At 56.1% G+C, this 20,035-nt stretch overlaps 1 protein-coding gene across 3 annotated transcripts in view; it reads right to left on the reverse strand.

Moving 5' to 3' along the window:
* PHF2 (PHD finger protein 2) overlaps nucleotides 1–20,035 on the reverse strand; it is a 76,052-nt gene that overhangs the window by 16,947 nt on the left and 39,070 nt on the right. For 2 of the 3 annotated variants that reach the window (XM_027615573.2, XM_027615568.2), the window contains exons 3-11: nucleotides 18,934–19,048; nucleotides 9,119–9,279; nucleotides 7,318–7,459; nucleotides 4,684–4,870; nucleotides 3,848–4,010; nucleotides 3,270–3,357; nucleotides 2,792–2,898; nucleotides 1,545–1,636; nucleotides 520–609 (exon numbers count right to left, since the gene is read on the reverse strand). In XM_027615573.2, coding sequence (XP_027471374.2) covers nucleotides 520–609; nucleotides 1,545–1,636; nucleotides 2,792–2,898; nucleotides 3,270–3,357; nucleotides 3,848–4,010; nucleotides 4,684–4,870; nucleotides 7,318–7,459; nucleotides 9,119–9,227 — 978 coding nt within the window. In that variant the 5' untranslated portion in view covers nucleotides 9,228–9,279; nucleotides 18,934–19,048. The remainder of the gene's footprint in view (nucleotides 1–519; nucleotides 610–1,544; nucleotides 1,637–2,791; nucleotides 2,899–3,269; nucleotides 3,358–3,847; nucleotides 4,011–4,683; nucleotides 4,871–7,317; nucleotides 7,460–9,118; nucleotides 9,280–18,933; nucleotides 19,049–20,035) is intronic. The other variant, XM_027615569.2, reaches the window with a different exon arrangement.

Below are 20,035 nucleotides of genomic sequence, written 5' to 3' on the forward strand. Positions count from 1 at the left end.
ACCCATGGGACATGCTGACATCCACAGCATCATGTGACATGCTCCCATCTGTCTATACCATTCTGTGACACACATTTGTCCTACAGCAACCATGCAACATGCTCACATCCATCTACACCACTGTGTGACACATTCATCTACAGTACCCATGTGACAAGGTGCCATTCGTCTACACCATCAGCCATTTGATCCCTCTATCTCCTTGGTGGGGACTGCCATCCTACCCCATGGCACGGAGAGGCTGGGGCAGTCCAAGTTCACACTAGCAGGGTCTCCGACGGCTGGAATTTTCCGCCCTCCAGACCCCTCCCCACCCACTTGGGGAGCTCCGGCCAGGAGGCCACAGGCAGCCACAGGTGCCGCGGAGTCCCCATCATGCCAATGACCCTGCCTCAGAGGGCTGGGGGGAGGAGCCATCTCAGACACGGCTGACCCTGGTCAACAGCCGTGGGGAGGGCCAGGGCGAGGCAGGCAGAGGGTTCCCCGGCCAGGGCTGGTGGCCCCCCGGGTCAGTCCTACCTCGCTGAGGCGGATCTCTTTGGCGAGGTCTTTGATGAGCTGGGAAGGTTTGAAGTGCTCTGGGAGCTCGTCCTCATGCTCTGCCAAAGCCTGAAGGGCAGCACACGCAGGGCTGGCGGTCAGCTGCCCAGGCCGGGCGCCGACATCCACCCGTCCAGGCCACACCGCCCCACCCCCTTCCCACCCAGAGGGTCCCCAAGGCAGAGGCCTGACTGCCGAGGATCCTGCTTCACCCACACTGTCCCTCCAAGTCATCTCCTGCCTACCAGCCCAGGACCCCGGCAGCCCGGACAGGCACGGGGCAAGGGCTGACACAGGCAAGGACTGGCTCCCCGAACAAGTCAGCCCCCAGCCAGACTCATAAGACGGCTCTGCCACCACCCATCTCCACAGGGTCCCAGAGAAGACGAGGTGTCCGAGGCCACCACCAGCTGGGCAGCGGATGCAGGCCATCCCTCCTTCCTAGGCACCAGGCCGCTATCCCTGGACACGTGGCTGAGGTGAGGTGGGAGGGGTACCAGACACGGTTCCAGGCCGTTGAGGCCGGAGATGTGGCTGTAGGACAGCCCTGGGAGGTTACCAGACAGTGCTGCTGGGGAGGCATGGGGGGCACTGGGCATACTGTCGGGGGTACCTTGGGGGGTAAAATGCCATATGCTGCTACAGGGGGCACAATGGGGGGACACACTGGAAAGGGAGGCCCACATCAGAGAGTGAAGCCCACTTCGGAGCTGATGCCTAGGCTGTGGCCAGGGAGGCCAAGAGGCTCTTCCCATCTCCCATCCTGAGTCCAACCCTGCCCCTGCCCCTCAGGTGCACTCAGCGCCATCTCCACCACCCACCCTCCCCCTACAGACTCTCCAGGCCCCCCGGCCCCCAGCCCTCAGGCCAGAAACTGCTTCCAGCACCCCCACCCTGCTACAGGTGGGCAAGGGGCACCCAGCAAAGGAAGGACCAGCACTGGGGAGGCCTCCCCACCAGCCATGCTCCCCTCTGCTCAGGGACAACCTGGCCCACTTCCCTACCTGCTTCTTCGTCCATGATCTAAAAGCACCATTGAGAATTTTAGCTCCTTGGACTAAATGGGGAGGCAGCTGCTTCCCAGACTTGTGAGAACCTGGCGGGAGGTAGAGGGGTTGGGTCAGGAGAGTGTGTGCCGCCTGCAGGCGACCTCACATGGTGGGCAGGGGCGGGGTCAGGGCTGGACCTCCACCCATTGCCACCTGCCCAACTGCCAACGGTCCATCTTGGAACCTCGGGGGACCTGTCCAAGATGCCCTGCGAGGGGCAGGACCGGCCCTCCCACCATCCACCCACAGGGCCTGTCCCCTCCGCCTGTCCCCCGGCCCACCTTAGTGAGGGGCCGCAGGTGTACCCACACCTCATGCGGCCTCTGCCCAGCAGTGGTAGCTGGGACTCCCACTGTGGCCACGGGGACAAGCACCGCCTCTTGAGACGCCCCTGGGGGCTGGGCGAGCCCTGCAGAGAAGGGACCAAGTGCCCCCCTTCTGGCCGGGGAGCTCACTGCAGAGGCAGAGCCGCCGGACCTCTGAGCCACCAGGGGACTGGCTGCTACTCTGGGCCGCTGACGGAGGAGCAGACCCGGCTGGTCAGCGGTCATCCCATCAGGCCATCCCCAGGGTCTGGCTCTGCCCACACTGCCCCATCCCACCTCCCTGCCACGAGCCCCCAGGGCAGCCCCCATGGGCTCACTCCTAGGCACACCCTCTGCCAGGGAGAAACTCGGGGATCTGAATTTGGGGATGGACAAATTTCACTGAAACCTGACCAGGCAAGATCGAGATCTCTCTCTTTAGCTTTCCCATCTCAAGCAAGAGTCAATGTACAAAGGGCTCCGGATGAGGTGGCTTCAGCCTGCGGGGGGAATGCAGCCCGGCCGATGGGAGCTGGGCACTGACCACGAAAGCCAGGGGTGGAGGGCAGGGATATGCCACAGGGGTCCCTCAGCTGCAAGCCCAGAGCCAGGCAGACCCCCAGGCCTCTCGACATCCGGAATGAGCCCCATCAGCAGTCACATGAGGCTCTGCATGCCAGGCCCGGGAACACACATCCCAGCGTTCTTTCCAAAACATCAACAGCCCCACGGGATGCCATCCAGCCTCACGCTGCCCCGCAGAGCTCAGCCCGCCCCAGGGTCTGGCCGCCCGGCTGCATGAAAGCATAGCTATTACCCACACCCACATCCCCGAGCCCCACATGCAAACCAGACACCTGGAGCCACCATCAGAGACGCCAACCTGCACACCCGTACCTTTGAACGCCTCCAGCAGATGCTTCCCCATGTACCAGCAGGCTGTTTCAAAGTTGGGAAACTGAGTCAGGCTGCCCAGTTTCAACCTCCTTTCCACTTCATATGCTCTGGAAACCATAGCAAACAATTGTCCAGGGCACTCAGCACCGAGCAAGTGACACTAAGGGTGAGCCCATGTCACAGCCAGGACAAGGCCACACCAAGGCTGTGCCACTCTGCCCCCCGACCCTGCATGGTTGGGTGGAACAGGGGACCACATCGGAATGACTGCCCTGCGGCCAGTGCCCAGGAAGAGGCCTTTCAACTCACCCCACACCCTCCAAGGGCCACAGAGGCTGTCCAGGAACCAGGTCACCCAGGGGCCCTGGCAGGACCACAGACAAGGCTAATGGCATGCCCAGAACTCAGGGGGGTGCCACCACACTGGCCTGGCAGCAGGGACCCCGGCTGGGTGGGACCGGGGCAGGTGTGGCCCTACCTCATCTGCATCTCCACGCTCAGGCTGTGGAGGAAATGTCCCGCGAAGGCCAGGCAGTCCACAGGTGTGAGCGTAGCGTAAATCCAGCCTGGCGAGGCAGGGACGTGGCTAGCCCTTCAGCGCGCTCTCAGGCCGGGCTCGCAGCCGCTGCCTGCCCTGACCCCAGCCGCGTGAGCTCGGCATCTTCCAGCCTGCCCTGGTGCCCCCGTCCACCCTGGCTGGCTGCCCGCACACACCCTTCCCGCCACGTGATGGGTGGCCGGGCCCTCCCGGTAGGAGAGCCTGTGTCCACGTTGGCATTCCTGCCTGGCACCAATCCAGGAACTGAAGAAACCGGCCCTGCCTGCCCCAGGTCGGGCTGTCCAGCACCCCCAACCCCCACACGGAGGGTGAGGGGCCGAGGCCGAGCTGCCACAACCCAGGAGAGTGCGCGCACCCCTAGATCGTCCTCAGACACAAGCCTCGGCCAGGAGCCCACTCCCCAGATGCTGTGGTCGCGGCAGAGCAGGAGGCCCCCAGGGCAAGGGCAAAGGTGGGGAGCCTGGCAGTTACGATGGGGCACAGGACGGGGTGCTCACCCGAGGGGATGAAGAGCGTCTGGCCCTGCTTGAGGGTGCACTTGTAACATCTATCCACCTGGTCAGCAAAGAACATCTCGCTGTGGTTCGCGGCCGACTGCCAGCGCTCGTAGAGGGAGATATTGGCTGAAGCCGGCTTGATGAGATAGAAGATCTTCTCCCCCTGCCAACGAGAGGCCATAACCCGGCACGCTGGGGGGCACCGAGCCCACCACGACCCGGCACGCTGGGGGAGGGGGGACAGAGCCCGCCACACCCCACGGACCCTGAGGATCCTGGCGGGAACACTGTCCCCTCCCTGAAAGGTGGCGCCACGTGGGCCTTGCAATGCATAGTCTGTGAACTGGGACAAGTGAGCCATGCGGCGGCAAAGCCAGGAGCCACTGTCAGGAAAGCTCCGCTCCTGGGGGCCCTGGGGTCTGGGCCGCCCCGCCCTGTAGGTTCCAGGGCGGGATCATGAGCTGAGCTGCCCATCCCACGTCGGGCTCAGGCAGGTGTGCGGAGACCCTGGTGGTCTCCTTCCAATCCCCTTGTTCGTCTGTCTTCACATCTCCCTGCCCCCCTGGCAGGAGCCTTCAGCCCTGCCCCCGCTCCTGGGCAGGCCCCTCTTCCAGGAAGTCCTCCCAGCACTGCGCGCCTCTCTTTGGGCACGCACACTGCTGAGCCCTGGGCCCCGCTCCAGTGGGCCACCGTTAGCTGCTCCATGAGCCTCCCCCTCCGTAGAGACACGCGACACGCAGCCCCCCGCTGCCTCCCGAGGGCCGGACACCACGTCCCTCCCCACCGGGCCCGCGGGGCCCGCAGGCGGCCTTGCGCACGGAGACGGCTGCGCCTACCTTGAGCACGTGGTACCAGGCAGAGGCGCCGCCCGAGTCGATGCGGAAGTCCGTGTAGCTGTCCTTCACACAGATGAGGCAGTACTTGGTCACCTTGGGCTTGGCCAGCAGCGCGTCCTCAGGCCAGCAGTTCTCCACCCACGACAGCTTCTTGACGATGTCAGGCGGCTCCACGAAACCGGACATCCTGGGGCAGATGCGCGGGAGGGGCACCAGTGGCGGGTGTCTGCCAGGCCGCCCGGCCAGGAAGGGGCTCCGAGACCGCATCCCTCCTCACGCGCCACGTCTCTCACCTATCCGTCCACCCTGGGCCACGCGGCACCACCCCCGTCCCACAGACAAGCAAACTAAGGTTCATGGGGGAAGAAGATGCCCAGACGCCGGGCGCGGCCGCGCCAAGATCGAACACCAGTCTCTCCCGGGGAACTGGGGACAGCCCTTTCCCGCAGAACCAGAAGGGACTGTGCGGGCTGGCCCGGGAGGGTGCTGCCGGGCACGGTGAGGCAGGCAGCAAATGGCGCGTCTCACACACAGCCCAGGCGCTCCTGGGCATCGCTTGGAGAAAAGCAGCTGCTTTCCACAGCAGGCCACGGGGGCTGGTGGTCACCGTCAAGCCAGCGGACTCCTTTCCAAGGTAGACATGGAAAGGCAAAGGTGGCCTTTCTGATGAAATGTCACCGTCCTGACTAAAATGCACGGGGCTGCATCACCGTCGCGCAGTGACAGCCCGGTGTCCTCGATGCCGCGGGTGGGGCAGAACCGCACAGCTCTGCACCAAAGGCCATGCCCACAGGACGAGACAGTCACGGACCACACGCCCAGCCCTGCCACCCTGACCTCAGTGACATTTAACTCCCCGGCATGTCCCCAGCTGGTGTCCCTCTCTTCCCCAGCGCCCTCCTCAACCAGCCCAGGCCCCTGGTGGCCCCAGACCCTCCACGGCCACAGGAGAGGGGCCCAGCCCTACAGCCCCGGGGCCATCTGCACACCACACACCAGGGCTTCCCAACATGGCCACAAATGCCCTTCTTTCCCTGCTTGACGGCTCCTCGGGTGCAAAGCCAGCCCCTTCTCCTGCCGCCAAGACCAGCTGCTCCGTGCATTCTCCCAGGGTGGACGGGCAGTGTCCCAAGGCCCCCAGACACCTGAGGCCACCGTGGGTGACGTGCAGAGGTAACCATGTATGTCCACATAACAGACAGCAGGCACATCACTCTCCATCTGTCACAGCAGGTGCCTCTGGGGTCAGGGGACGTGTGAGTCAGTGCAGGATCCCCAAGGCCGCAAACCCTGAGACCCCCACAGATGGCCCGTGGGGTCAGGCCCAGCCCTTGCAGCCCCAGCCGACGTCCCCGGGGACAGACCACACTGATTACGTGGAGGCCTCCCTCTGCCTCTCGGATGGTGTAGAGTCCAGAGCCCTAGCTGCTCAACGGCCCAGCAGGAAGTGTGCGTGACTCCCGTGGTCCTCGGATCGGGCCTGAGGACACCAGAGGCACACGCATTTTCTGCCAGCAAAGGGGGGGCCCCGAGAAGCCCAAGGGGAAACCCCAAGCCAAAGCACCCACTCCCCCCAGCTCAGCCACCCCGTGGCTCTCTGTGAAGACCCCAGGCTGCTCAGCAGACCAAGCTGATGGCGACATTCCTGAGTGTGCACTCTGTAGGAAAGCAACACGCCATCACAACACAGCCTGGGAAAACACCCTTCTCGTGAACTCGCAGGAGGAGGCTTTCTCCCGACACCGTAACCCATCCTATTTCCCTTTGTATCTTTGCTGCCAGGAAGCTCACACAGAACCCAGCATCCAGTTACAACATCCTGTCGGGGCTCCTGGAACAGCTCTGTACTCTGTCTCCATGAGGCTTCCAGAAACTCTTTTTCCTACCCGCCCTTCTGCACACGAGCTATCTGGCTATGTGCTGAGCTTTTCAGAAGTATGCAAGATGGAAAGGCTCCAAAAGTGAAACCATGCTTAAACTAGACCATTGTCAACAACTCAGGCCCTACGGTGCATGAGGGGCCAGCCAGAGAGCAGCAGGGATTTGACAGAGGGGCAGGAAAGGTGGGGCCACGCAGAGCCGTGGTACTCGGAGAGTAGGGGCACAGAGACTGGGGGCAGGGCCAGCCTCCGACGACACAGAAGCCTGGACTCAGGTGGGCCCCAGACAGCCACGGTGCATCATCCACGGTGCATCATGCTGGACCCTCCGCCCTGAGAAGAGCAGCAAGCTGGGCAGGCCTGGCACACGGAGCTCAGGCTGAGAAGGGGCAGGGTGGCGGGGCGGGGGGGGCGTGGAGAGCAGGTGCAGAGCACGACCCTGCGGTGCTGAAGGTGTGAATTCAAGAGTGCACCTGTGGATGCAGGCACGTGGGCCAGTGGGTACGGATGTGTGCGTGTGCAGGGACGTGGGAGCGTGTGCACCGTGCGTGGGTGTGGCTGTTTGCATGAGTGTGTGAGTGTGAGCTCTTTCTGGGGAGTGGGATGGGGGCCGGCTGGAGGAGGAGTCAGCATTTTGCTGCTTATTTTCTGTTTGAATTCGTCACAGTGCACAAGAAGAGAAACTGCAAGCTGGCACCGCGGGCAGCTCACAGGCAGCTAGCGGGCGGCGGCCCCGGGGCTGGCGGGCGCTCACCTGGTGTCAGAGAACTCAAGGCTGGTGAGGTTGAGAACCCGTTTGCGGTTGGTGCTATAGTAGTAATCCACAAACTCCTTCAGCTTCATCTTGCAGTCCTTCTGCTTGGCGACGTCTGTCACGTCCACGCTCCGCTCTGGGCCTGTGGGCAGGGCAGGGGGCAGTGAGTGGGGCAGGAGGTGCCGGGGAGGCTGCCAAGTGGGGCCGGACCCGGAGGCTCGGGCTGTGATGTCCACCTGTGCGCGCCCGCTCCCTCAGCCATGGCGAGGGTCCCGGGGCACGGGAGGCCGCTGACATGCTAGGGCTTCAGCTAGGGTGGCCATGAAGGCGAATAAAAACACAAGATGCAGGCACCCTTGAACTTAAAACAAGCAAACGACAAATATGTTGTTAGTCTGAGCACACCCCAAATAATGTTTGGGACGTGCTTATGTTTTAAAACTTAAAAAAATAAAAAAAACTACATTTCTAAGGCACCAGCTTATTCTGAAAATGGATAAGTTAAAGTAAAAACATTTTCCTTGCATTTTCTGTAGTTGATGAGGAAAAGATCTGGGTGAGAATCGCTGGTGACAGGAGGTTCCAGATAACCAAGGACCTGGCGAGGGCGAGCGTGCCCCATCTGACTCATAAGTAGCAGTGGGAGAAAGACACATAGAACTCACGGCCTCGTCCTTCCCGACAGTCCGCCGGGGCCGCGCAGACCCCAGCTGTGGACACAGAGACGCTCAGGCGGGTGGCCAGGCTCCACGGGCCCTCAGACGGGAGCGCCACCGCCTGCACCCCTGAAGGGGTCCCGCTGTCCACCTGACTGAAAATCTGAGCATCTGCCCGGGCGGTACGGGAACCACTGGGGACACAGGAGCGAGTTACGGGACACACTGGGGGCCACATACCCCATGTGGGACGTTCTAGGACCAACAACCCCGATCCCCCAACAACCTCAGGAAAGGGGAGAGGCCGAGGGGCACAAACACCAAATGCGGTGTGTGATTCACATGGCCCGCCTGGAAGGCACGTGCCGGGCCCCCTAGGGTAACTGAGGCAGGGCTCTGGGGTGAATAATCAGCGCCATCAGTGCTGCCGAGTGCAGGCCCAGCCTTGATGGTGTTCTCATATTGTCTGTCAGAGCCATCAGCAGGAAGACACTGGCTCCCAGGTGGGGAGTGCCTGACGCCTGGCAGGCAGGCCCTAGAGTCCAGCTATCACTCCAGGGGTGCGGCCTGGCCCAGATGCTGGTCGCTTCGCTCTCCCTGCCACGGGGGGCCCTGGGCACTCTCAGGGTCTTCCCTCCTCCTGCACTGGCCACCCAGCCATCCCCATGAACGCCCCGAGCCCCAGCCACCATGAGGGCCCCAGAACGGGGCCCATCACTGCCGGGGGGAGACGGCCTCACAGATGATGCCCAAGCACACACGGGCACTGCCCTCCACCCGGAGCGGCCCCAACAAGGGCGTCCACAGTGCTAAGAGCGGCCAGGGGACACGAGGCAGGCTGGGCAGGACAGCATCAGCTGGAACTGGAGGGGTCCAGAGAGGAAGGGTCCCGGGGCGGACAAGGGAGGCCGGGCCCCAGGCTGGCCCAGGAGGGGCTGAGGGCGACAAAGCACAAACCTCAGAGGAAGGGGCTCCTCACAGCTGGCAGAATGAAAGGGTCCCCAAGAGAGCCCCCATTTTGTAGCCAGAATAACTGAGGTGGGGCGGCCAGGGTCAGATGCCATTTAGTGGGACATGGGGTCTAATTACCGAAGGGAGCATGTGGTACAGGGACCAGCCGGGCCTTCGGCGAGCAGGCCACTCACCCACATAGTTCTCGACGTCGCTGACATAGAAGGTGGGGGCTGGGACCGCCAGGCCCAACCCGTCTTTCTTGGGGACGAGGATGGGCTCAGCGAAGCCGTGCTCCTCCATGTAGCCCAGCGTGAGCTGGCTGCCTGGCACGCGGACCACCACGTCTTCCGCGCTGTGGGAAAAGTGGGGGTCGGGGGTCAGGCCGGCCAGCGCCCCCGCCCTGCAGCTCTGGGATAGGCCTGGCTATGGCCGCAGGGCCGGGTCACGCAGCCCCAGCTCCTGCCATACGCCTCCCACATCCTGGGAGGAGGACTTGCCCGCACACCGCCCCCCCCCGACACGCCCGGGGCTCCCAGGGCAGCCACAGGGCACAGACAGGGACCTCAAGGTCCAGGATGGGGACACCCCGAGACCAGCCCTCCCACCGTGGCACAGAAAGGCAGAAGTGTGAGCAAGATCCCTCCCCTCCTCCCCTGCTCTGCCTGCCCACCCTGCACTCCACGGGACTCCTCCCTAGTGCTCGACATCACACTCTGCATTGGGCTGGGGTCGGGCCTGAGGACACGGCCGATGGAGACAAACCCCTCTTCGGGGGGAACCCACCCCCGAGACAAGCCGAGCACAGGCCCCGGGGGCAGCTGTGTGCTGGGCCCTGCCGGGGGGGCCGGGGACCTTGGGGGCCCAGCTGGAACAGCACCGGTGGTGACACTGGAGACAGACTGTCATCAGAGGGGCAGGCAAGGCTGTAAGCCCACAGCTGAGAGCAGAGCTGGGGCTGGGGGGTGGTGGCAGGAGTCCGCGTCAGACCAGCCCGTCCAGGCCTGCAGGGGCAGCAGGGAGAGGCACAGGCCCTGGAGTGGGGAGAATGTGGCCGGGGTGAGTGGGGACGAGGCGCCAGGCGGCTGGGGGCCCGTCTGCCTGCTGGAGGGCTTCTGCCTCAAGCCAGGAGCACAGGGAGCCACGGGACAGCGTGCACAGGGCAACCAGAGCTGGAGGTCAGTCCGGCTGCTGTGCGGACAGACAGGGGCCTGCAGCAGGAGCGGGGGCGGGGCACCACGACTGTGGGGGAGGAGGCTCGGCACGTACTGCCCTGGCCAGGGGGCGGCAGTGGGTGCGAGAGTGAAGAACGAGGGTGGCCGCATGACCCAGGGGCCGGGGCCATGGTCTGAGGGCTGGAGGAGAGCAGGCGTGTGCAGGGGGCAGCCCAGAGCTGAGCTGCACGGACGTGGGCCGAGGCAAGTGTCAGACTTGCCAACAGAGGCACCGGTGGGACAGACGGGTCTGGAGCTCAGAGGACTAGACGCTGGAGAAGGAAGCTGAGCACGGGGCAGTCCGGGAGGCCGGGGGAGCGGACGTGAACTCTGAGGGCAAAGAGACAGCAGGGACCAAACTCCCAGGGAGAGCGGTCAGCAGGAGAGGAGGCCGGGCAGACGGAGGTGTCGCAGCTCCAAGGAAAAGGGGCCGCAGGGCCACGGTCCGCCAAGAGGCCAGGGAAAGCGAGGATCGAGGCGACCCCCTGGGGCTGGAGCGCCGGTGACAGAGCACCGGGTGCGGGCCGGGCACGAGTGGCACGTGAGCCAGGAGCAGGAATGCGGTGAGCAGCAGCTCGCGCAGCCGCAGGACCATGGGGCCGGGGCAGAGTCAGCTGTGGGGGACGCCGGACAAACCCGAATCCCCTTGCCTCACACAGCCCCACGCATCAGGTAAGGACCCAGCAAAGGCAAGCACAGAACGGTCCCGCGGGGGTTGGCTGCCGTGGGAAACCACGCGCTCTGAAGGCCCCGCCTCACGGGCAGACCCACCTGCCAGAGCGCAGGTCCCAGCCCTGAGGACAACGGACAGCGGGGAAAGGGAGTGTCAGACAAACACACTGGCCACATTCACGGGGTAACGGGGAGGAAGGGGCCGAGAGCAGGGAGGGAGGAAAACAGAGCGGGCAGCGTGGAGGAGGCATGAACAGAAATTCTAGACACGAAAAACACTTCTGGAAAAATTTTAAAAACGCAACGATGCATTCAGTGGTAGCTACCTGAAAATAACGGTGAATTTGATGAAATATTTGAAAAATAATATAGAGAATGGGGAAGAAGTGCCATTAAAAAAGAAAATAGAACATTTTTCAGAACTGAGGTAAGATATGATTCCTCAAATTAAAAGAACTTACTGAGTCCTGAGTAGAATTAATAAAAACCAAATGCACATCTGGGAGCATTGTAGCATACCTGTGGTACATCAAGGACAAGGGGACAATCTTAACGTTTTCAGAGAAAAAAACAGATTTTTTATCAAGCCAAACCAACCAAAACACCAGCCACTAGACTGACAATAGACATCTCATGAGCAACAAGAGATGCCAAATGACAATAGAATACTATCTTCAAAGAATTCAAGGAAAATAACTTTTACTCTTGAAGTTTAGATCCATTTTAGAGAAATTAGAATCATTCAAGAGTAAGGATGAAACAAAAACATTTTCAAAAACAGAGATTATTTCTATAGGCCTTTACCGAACCACTAAAGGATGATAATTCAACAAGAGGGAAATCGAATCTAGAAGAAAGAAATGGGACTCGAGAAATAATGAAAAATTGTGCTGTGGATTTCACACAATCCCGATCAAAATACCCGCAGACTTCTCTGCAGAGATTGACGAGCTGAACTGGGAGTGCTGAATGGAAGCGCAAGGCACCCAGATGACCAAAACAACCTTTTTAGAAGAAGAACAAAGTTGAGGACACTTACCAATTTCAAAATTCACTCCAAAGCTACAGTAATCAAGACTGTGTGGTGCTGGCATGAGAAGAGAGAAGAGACATACGGATCAGTGGAGCAGAAGCAAGTGTCCAGAAATAAACCCAAACATCTATGGTCAACAGCTTCGCATCAAGAGCGCCAAGACAACTCAATGGAGAAAAAATAGTCATTTCAACAAACGACACATGGGAGAACTGGATGTCCACATGCAAAAGAATGAAGCGGGAGCCCTATCTCACATCACATACACAAATTAACTCAAAATGAGTTGAAGACCTAAACATAAAAGCTAGAACCATAAAAACGTTCAGAAGAAAACACAGGCATAAATCTTCATGACCTTGAATTTGGCAATGGTTTCTCAGAAGCCAAAACCATAAACAACAACAACAAAATAAATTAGACCCCATCAAAATTACAAACATTTGTGTTTCAAGGGACACCATCAAGAAAGTGGAAAGGCAACCCACAGAATGGGAGAAAGTATCTGATAAGTGACAAGTATCCAGAATATGTAAAGAACTATTACAACTCAACAATAAAAAGATAACCAATTAATTAGACAGGGTTATAGTAACTTCGAGTTGACTTCTGGTTTCAACTTCAACACGTAAAGAGCTTGGAAATGGTCACTCCTGTCCTCAAAACAAGAAAAAAGGCTGAACAAACTGAAAATCAACAAATTTTCTTAGACTCACAGAGAATTAGGGTTATAGGGCAGTCACCCCCGAAATCTGGGGCGACAGGCAAATACAGAAAATCATAACCAAGATAACCTTACCTGACGCAGAAGCTGCTGGAGGCGGTCAGTGGGAGGAATACTTAAATGGTAATTTTTTACAAAGGGCACAGGTTGAGTGCGAACTAGCTTCAGAGTTAAGAACTCATGGGGGCTCCGTCTCAGAGGAGACCCACACTTTCATGGGTTTTACCTCATGATGTCCTGGTGAGGATGTGCTCCTACTTCAGGTAGGGTTGGGGGGAAGCAACTATGTTTCTCCTCCATACCAAAAGTCTACCTTCCAAGAGAACTGACTTAACCAGGCCCTCATCTGACAGGGGGAAGGGCCAGTGGCCACCTCCAGCCCCCCTGGCTTCCTGTCTCAGGAAAGTAGAGAAAAAGCAAAGGCCAAGAAATGCTTCCAAAGGTAACAGCCCAGAGCCTCAGGCCCACTGAAGCACTGAGGTTTACTATTCAATTGTAGAACACCTCCCCTCCCCAAACCATGTAACAGATAACAGATGAGCATAATTGAGAGAGCTGCAAGACAGATTCCATCTAAGAAGGAGTTGTTAGGGAAGCCCAAAGAAACAGGAGAGGAGGGAGAAACAAGGTAACCACAAGAAGGTGATGCGTCTGGCACCTACAGCCACAGTGGACACAGCCTAGTCCCTAGTCAGGTCAACATGAAACCTCACTCTAAATGCATAAGCACCTCAGTTCATTTGACTTGATACATCATGTCCAGCTTTCAACAAAAAAGTCACAAGACATGCTAAAAGACAAGAAATCCATATTGTAAAGAAACAAAGCAAATCACCCCGTACCTGTCAGAATAGCTAAAATCAAAAAGACAAGACATAACAGGTGTTGGTGAGGATGTGGAGAAACGGGAACCCTCATGCACCGCTGGTGGGAATGCAAACTGGTGCAGCCACCGTGAACAGTATGGAGGTTCCTTAGAAAATAAGAAATAGAGATACCATATGATCCAGTAATCCCACTATTGGGTATTCACCAAAAGACAATGAAAACACTAATTCAAAAAGATACACCCCTATGTTTATAACACCATTACTCACAATACCCCAGAGATGGAAGCAGCCCAAGTGTCCATCCATACATGAATGGATAGAGAAGATGTGGTGTATATACACAATGGAATACTACTCAGCCATAAAAAAGAATTAAATCTTGGGCACCCGAGTGGCTCAGTCGTTCAGCGTCTGCCTTTGGCTCAGGTCATGATCCCAGGGTCCTGGGATCGAGCCCCACATTGGGCTCCCTGCTCCGCGGGAAGCCTGCTTCTCCCTCTCCCACGCCCCCTGCTTGTGTTCCCGCTCTTGCTGTCTCTCTGTCAAATAAATAAAATCTTAAAAAAAAGAAATGAAATCTTGCCATTTGTAATGACATACATGGAGCTAGAGAGCATTATGCTCAGTGAAATCAGTCAGAGAAAGACAAATACCATATGATTTCACTCATGTGCAATTTTAAAAAAAACAAATGAACGTAGGGAGGAAAAAGCAGCGAGGCAAATCAAGAAACAGACTCTTCGGTGCAGAGAACGCACTGATGGTCACAAGAGGGGGGGTGAGTGGGGGGACATGGGGGAAAATAGGGGATAGGGCTCAAGAGTATACTTATCCTGATGAGCACTGAAGTGATGTACAGAACTGTCGAATCACGGGGCGCCTGGGCGCCTCAGTCCGCTAAGCATCCGACTCTTGGTTTTGGCTCAGGTCATGATCTCTGGGTCAAGAGATCAAGCCCCGAGTCCAGCTCCAGGCTCAGCACAGAGTCTGCTTGAGATTCTCTCTCTCCCTCTGCCTCCCCCTCTGCCCCTCCCCCTGCTCATGTGCTCACTTGCTCTCTCAAATGAAATCTTCTAAAAAAATTGTTGAACCACTATCTTGTACACCTGAAACTAACATAATATTACACTGCATGTTAATTATACTACAATTAAAAAATAAATAAAAAGTTTAAAAAATACCAGAACACAGCTCAGACATAGGACAGAATTTGGAATTATTGGACGGAGAAGTTTGTAACACCGGGTCGCCTGGGTGGCTCAGTCGGTTGGGCATCTGCCTTTCGGCTCAGGTCATGATCCCAGGGTCCTGGGATCGAGCCCCGCATCGGGCTCCCTGCTCAGTGGGGAGCCTGCTTCTCCCTCTTCTGCCTCTCCCCACCACTCACGCATGTATGTGCTCTCTCTGTCTCTCAAATAAACAAAATCTTTAAAAATTAAAATAAAATAAAACTTTAAAAAAAATTATGATTAAGGGGCGCCTGGGTGGCTCCATCTTTAAGCGTCTGCCTTCAGCTCAGGTCATGGTCCCGGGGTCCTGGGATCGAGCCCCACGTCGGGCTCCCTGCTCGGCGGGAAGCCTGCTTCCCCCTCTCCCACTCCCCCTGCTTGTGTTCCCTCTCTCGCTGTGTCTCTCTCTCTCTGTCAAATAAATAAATAAAATCTTAAAAAAATTATGATTAATATGTTAGGACTGCTAGTGGGAAAAGTGGACAACATGCAAGAACGGAAGGGAAATGTAAGTAGAGAAGTGGACGCTCTAAGAAACAAAAGTAAATGATAAAAATAATTGAAAATTGTAACAGAAATAAAGAATGCCTTTGATGGACATGGCTAAGAAAAGAATCAGTGAGCTAGAAGTTAAGTCAAGCCGCCCAACCTGAAACGCAAAGAGAGAAAAAGAATGAGAAAAACAGGGAATAGAATAGCCCAGAAGTGGAGAACAACTGCAGCAAGAGTAACATATGCAAGTTGGGAATCCCAGAAAGAAAAGAGAGAGAGGAGCAGAAGAAATGTTTGAAGCAATAATGGCTGAGAATTGTCTAAAAATAATGGCAGACGTGGAACCACAGATCCAGAAAACTCAAACACCACCAAGCAGGGTAAGACCCCAAACTATTCGTAGGCATGTCATAATCAAACTGCAAAAAATGAAAGATAGTATCTTGAAAAAGGCCACATGAGCAAGATCTACTTCTGCCATAACAGTGTGAAGAGCCCCACTGACCCACACCCCGGCGAAACTGGTAAAAATTATTTTTGAAAAACATTCAAAACCTCTGGAAATGATTCTAAGAGCAAACAGCAAATGAAGGAACATCTAGTAGAGAAAATCTACAAAAATTTGGCAGGAAAGGCAAGAGTGTGTGACCACTCCTCCCTTCTCCCTGGCTTGGGGAGGAGACTCCCCTCCGGAAGGCTGCCGCCAAGGACACAGGAGTGCTGACGGGGAGGCTCCCCAGCTTCCAGGCAGAGGGATTTCCTCCTGGAGGAACAGGATGGCAGCCTTTCTCAACCGGCCCCAGCTGTCTATGGCCGATTCTAAGTGTTGGGTGAGGGCAGCCAAGACATGGGGGCTCCCTTCTTCCAGCTGGCCCACAGGTACTGAACCCGTGCCCTGAATGTGGCACCCTGAGAATAGTGGGGCCCTGGTCACCCCCTGCCCAGCCTCTTCTACTCAACAGTCTACTAGAAATCCTAGCCGGAGCAATTACGCAAGAAAAAAAAAAGTAACACAGATTGGAAGGGAAGAAAGAACATGACCTATTTGCAGATGACATGATCCTATATATAGAAAGATGTAAGGAATTACTAAAAAGTTATTAGAACGAATAAACTAGCTCATCAAGTTTGCAGGATACAAGACAATATACAAAAATATACTGTATTTCAGTACAGTAGCAATGAAATAAAACAGTTTCATTTAAAAGACATCAAGAAGAATAAATTTAGGAATAAATTTAACAAAAGAAGTACAAAACTTATACTTTGAAAACTATAAAACACTGTTGATGGAAATTTAAAAGATCTCAATAAATGGGTTAGAAGACTGAGCATTTTTCAGATGGCAATACTCTGACTCTACTGCTCTACAGATTCACTATAATCCTTATCAGCTGACTTCTCTGCAGACTTGACAAGCCGAATCTAAAATTCGTATGGAACTGCAACAGACCCAGAATGCCAAAATGATCTTTAAAAAGAAAAACAAATTTGGAGGACTCAACACTTCTTCATTTCAAAACATACTGCAAAGCACAGTAATCCAGACAGTGTGAGACTGTCCTGAGGGTAAACAGAGATTAGTGGAGCAGAACTGAGTGTCCAGGAATAAATGCATACACTTATAGCTAAGGGCCAAGGCAATTTAATAGAAAAAGAACTGTCTTTTTACAAATGGTGCAGGGACAAATGGAGAGCCACATGCAAAAAAAAAAAAAAAAAAAAAAAAATAGATCCTTACCTCACACTATATGAAGAAATTAACTCAAAATGTATCAAAGACCAAACTATAAGACCTAAAAACTATAAACTCTTAGAAGAAAACATAGGGATAAATCTTCACGACGTGGGGTTTAGACTTGGCAAAAGATCCTCAGCTATGACAACAAAAGCACAAATAACGAAATAAAAAATGGATAAACTGGACTCCATCAAAATGACAAACGTTTGCACTTCAAAGAACACAACCAAGAAAGTGAAAAGTCTACAAAACAGGGTAAAGTATTCACAAGTCATATGTCTGTTAAGAGACTTCTAAAATATGGAAAGAGAGGCGCGTGGGTGGCTCAGTCGTTAAGCGTCTGCCTTCGGCTCAGGTCATGATTCCAGGGTCCTGAGATCGAGCTCCACATCGGGATCCCTGCTCGGCGGGGAGCCTGCTTCTCCCTCTCCCTCTACTGTTCCCCCTGCTTGTGCTCTCTCACTCTCTCTGTCAAATAAATACATAAGATTTTATTTATTTATTTGACAGAGAGAGACACAGCGAGAGAGGGAACACAAGCAGGGGGAGTGGGAGAGGGAGAAGCAGGCCTCCCGCCGAGCACGGAGCCCGATGCGGGGCTCAATCTCAGGACCCTGGAATCATGACCTGAGCCGAAGGCAGACGCCTAGCGACTGAGCCACCCAGGCGCCCCAATAAATAAAATCTTTAAAAAAAATAAAATAAAATATGGAAAGAATTCTTATGACTCAATAATAAAAAGACACAAAAAATTAAAAATAGGCAAAGGGTCTGAAATGACATTTCTCCAAGGAAGACATACGAATGACCAGCAGGCACATGAAAAGATGCTCAAAATCACTCATCACTAGGGAAATGCGGATCAAACCAGAGTGAGGGAACACCTCACACCTACAAGGATGGTTAGAATCAAAGTGCCAGGTAATTACAAGTGCCGGTAAGGGCGATGAGAAACTGGAACCCTCATGCTCTGCTGGTGGGATCAGAAAGCGGTGTTACCACTTTGGAAAATGGTCTGGCAGTTCCTCAGACAACTGAATACAGTGCTACTCCTAAAAACATGAAAACATATGTCCAACAAGATCTTGTACAAGAATGTTTACAGCAGAAATATTCACAGTAGCCAAAAATCAGAAATAACCCAAATGTGTCTGCTGATGAATGGATAAAAAAATGTGGTCCATCCATACAACAGAATATTAAGTAAAAACTTTGGGGTGATGAAAACGTTCTAAAATTGGCTGGTAGTGGTGCCCACATCTGTGAATACACTAAAAACCACCAAATCGTACCCTTCAAACAGGTGGATTGTGTGGTATGTGAGTTATATCTCAGGGAAAGAAAGAAGCCAGAGGAGGGAAGGACCTTCTCCACGCAGGGTCACAGGTAAAGAGTCACACTGGATTTCTCATCAGAAATCATGCATGCAAAAAGATAGTGGAGCGAAACATCTCAACTGTTAAAAGGAAAAACCCCACCATGCAGAATTCTGTGTCCAGTGAATTACTCTTCAAAAGTGGAGGAGAAACAAAGACGTTGTCAGACAAACAAAAAAAGTCTTCCAGGCATGAGGGGCTGAGGTGGCCCAGAGCAGCTTTAAGAACACAGGTCCTCGTGAGGCGCTGCTTCTCGGCAGCGGTTCCCCACAGCCCTGACCCTGACCCTCTGCCCTCACGCAGGACACAGGTGCGAGCAGGGAGCACCCTGAGACGGGGACCCAGGGACAGCGTGCCAGGCCCAGGGGCAGAGAGGAATGTCCGGGCCCCTGGGGGCTGGGGGCTGCCGTGTCTGGAGGGTGGTCTTAAGCAGGACCCCAGGCCCCGCTGCTCAACTGGACATAACCTGAGGACAGCAGCCTGTCCCTCAGGAAGGCTCCATGCGAAGGGCCACCGCAGGTGGGGGGGCTAGATGTGCCCAGAGGAAGAGGGTCCCCAACACCTGTGTCTGCAAGTGCTAAGAAGGGAGAGGCCGGCTGCAGAGCCAAAGGTGCCTAGGGTTTCGGGGGGCTGCGCCACTCCCCTGGAGGGAAGGCCATGCCCCTGAGCCCCAGGGGGATGAGGCCGCCGCCGCCCACCTGGGGAAGGTCCGACTCCGCAGCTCCTTGATGAAGAGCTGGCTGCCATTCTGCACAGGCTTCACGTCGGGCGTCTGCCCCGGGCCATGTTTGTGCCAGGCCCTCTTCTTCTTCACTGTGGGGAGACAGGGGCAGCTCAGGGACCCAGCTGGGAGGGCAGCCAAGGAGCCATCAACTCCTTGTTGACTCAAGCCTCCCTGGAGGCAAAGCCCTCGAGGTCCCCTGGGGACCCGGCCCACCCACCTCCCTAACCCCTGTAACCTCCCCACCCACCCCCGCCCTGCACCTGCCAAGCCTCTGGCTCAGTGACCACACCCAGAAGCTAGGGTGCCTAGTGGCCTTTCCACTGGCACCCAGTCTGCTGGGACCTCTGCTGCCCCAACAGCCCACAGCTGGGGCACAGGCAGGCTGGCGCTTCCCACTGTAGCTTCTGCCCTCCTCACCCCTAGCATGCACACCTCATGCTCCCCGGTGTGTCCACCCCTGCAAACTACCATCCTGCCTGCTCCCTCTGACTCTCCTGTCCTCACGCGCGCTCCCAGGACACTGGGCACCCCACGGTGGACTTTTTACACGCAAGTGGGTGCACATGCCCCTACTGGATGTGACACATTTGCACGCACGTGCACAAGCACATGCACGTGTGCACACCCATACATACACGCACTCACTGCCCCCACGGGACCGTAAGCCCAGGAAGGGAGGGAAGGGATTGCCTTGTGGCCCCCACCCCCGCTCAGGGCAACCACTGGTAGTTCGGACTGAGGACAGTGAGGAGACCTGTCCCTGGAGGCTGCCGGGCGGGTCTGCAACAGGCTGGAGGAGACCGGATGTGAGGGATTGCCAGTCGGCCCTCTGGATGCCTGTCCTTCACAGACAAGGACAGAGAGGAGGATGCCACCCCTCCCCACCTCCCGTCCAGTCACAGACCCGAGACTGTCTCCGACAGTGGCGCACTATCTCGGTCATGCTTGGTCTGCCATGGCCAGGTCTGAGTGGACGTTATCGAAACCTGGCAAGATCCTGCAAAGGGAGGCCTCCAAGCTGGGGCTTCTGGTGGCACCAGGCACAGATGGAAGATCAGAAGGGCCCGGGCACCTGC

Source organism: Zalophus californianus, chromosome 13 (genome assembly GCF_009762305.2).
Source record: "Zalophus californianus isolate mZalCal1 chromosome 13, mZalCal1.pri.v2, whole genome shotgun sequence".
Lineage (NCBI taxonomy): Eukaryota > Metazoa > Chordata > Mammalia > Carnivora > Otariidae > Zalophus > Zalophus californianus.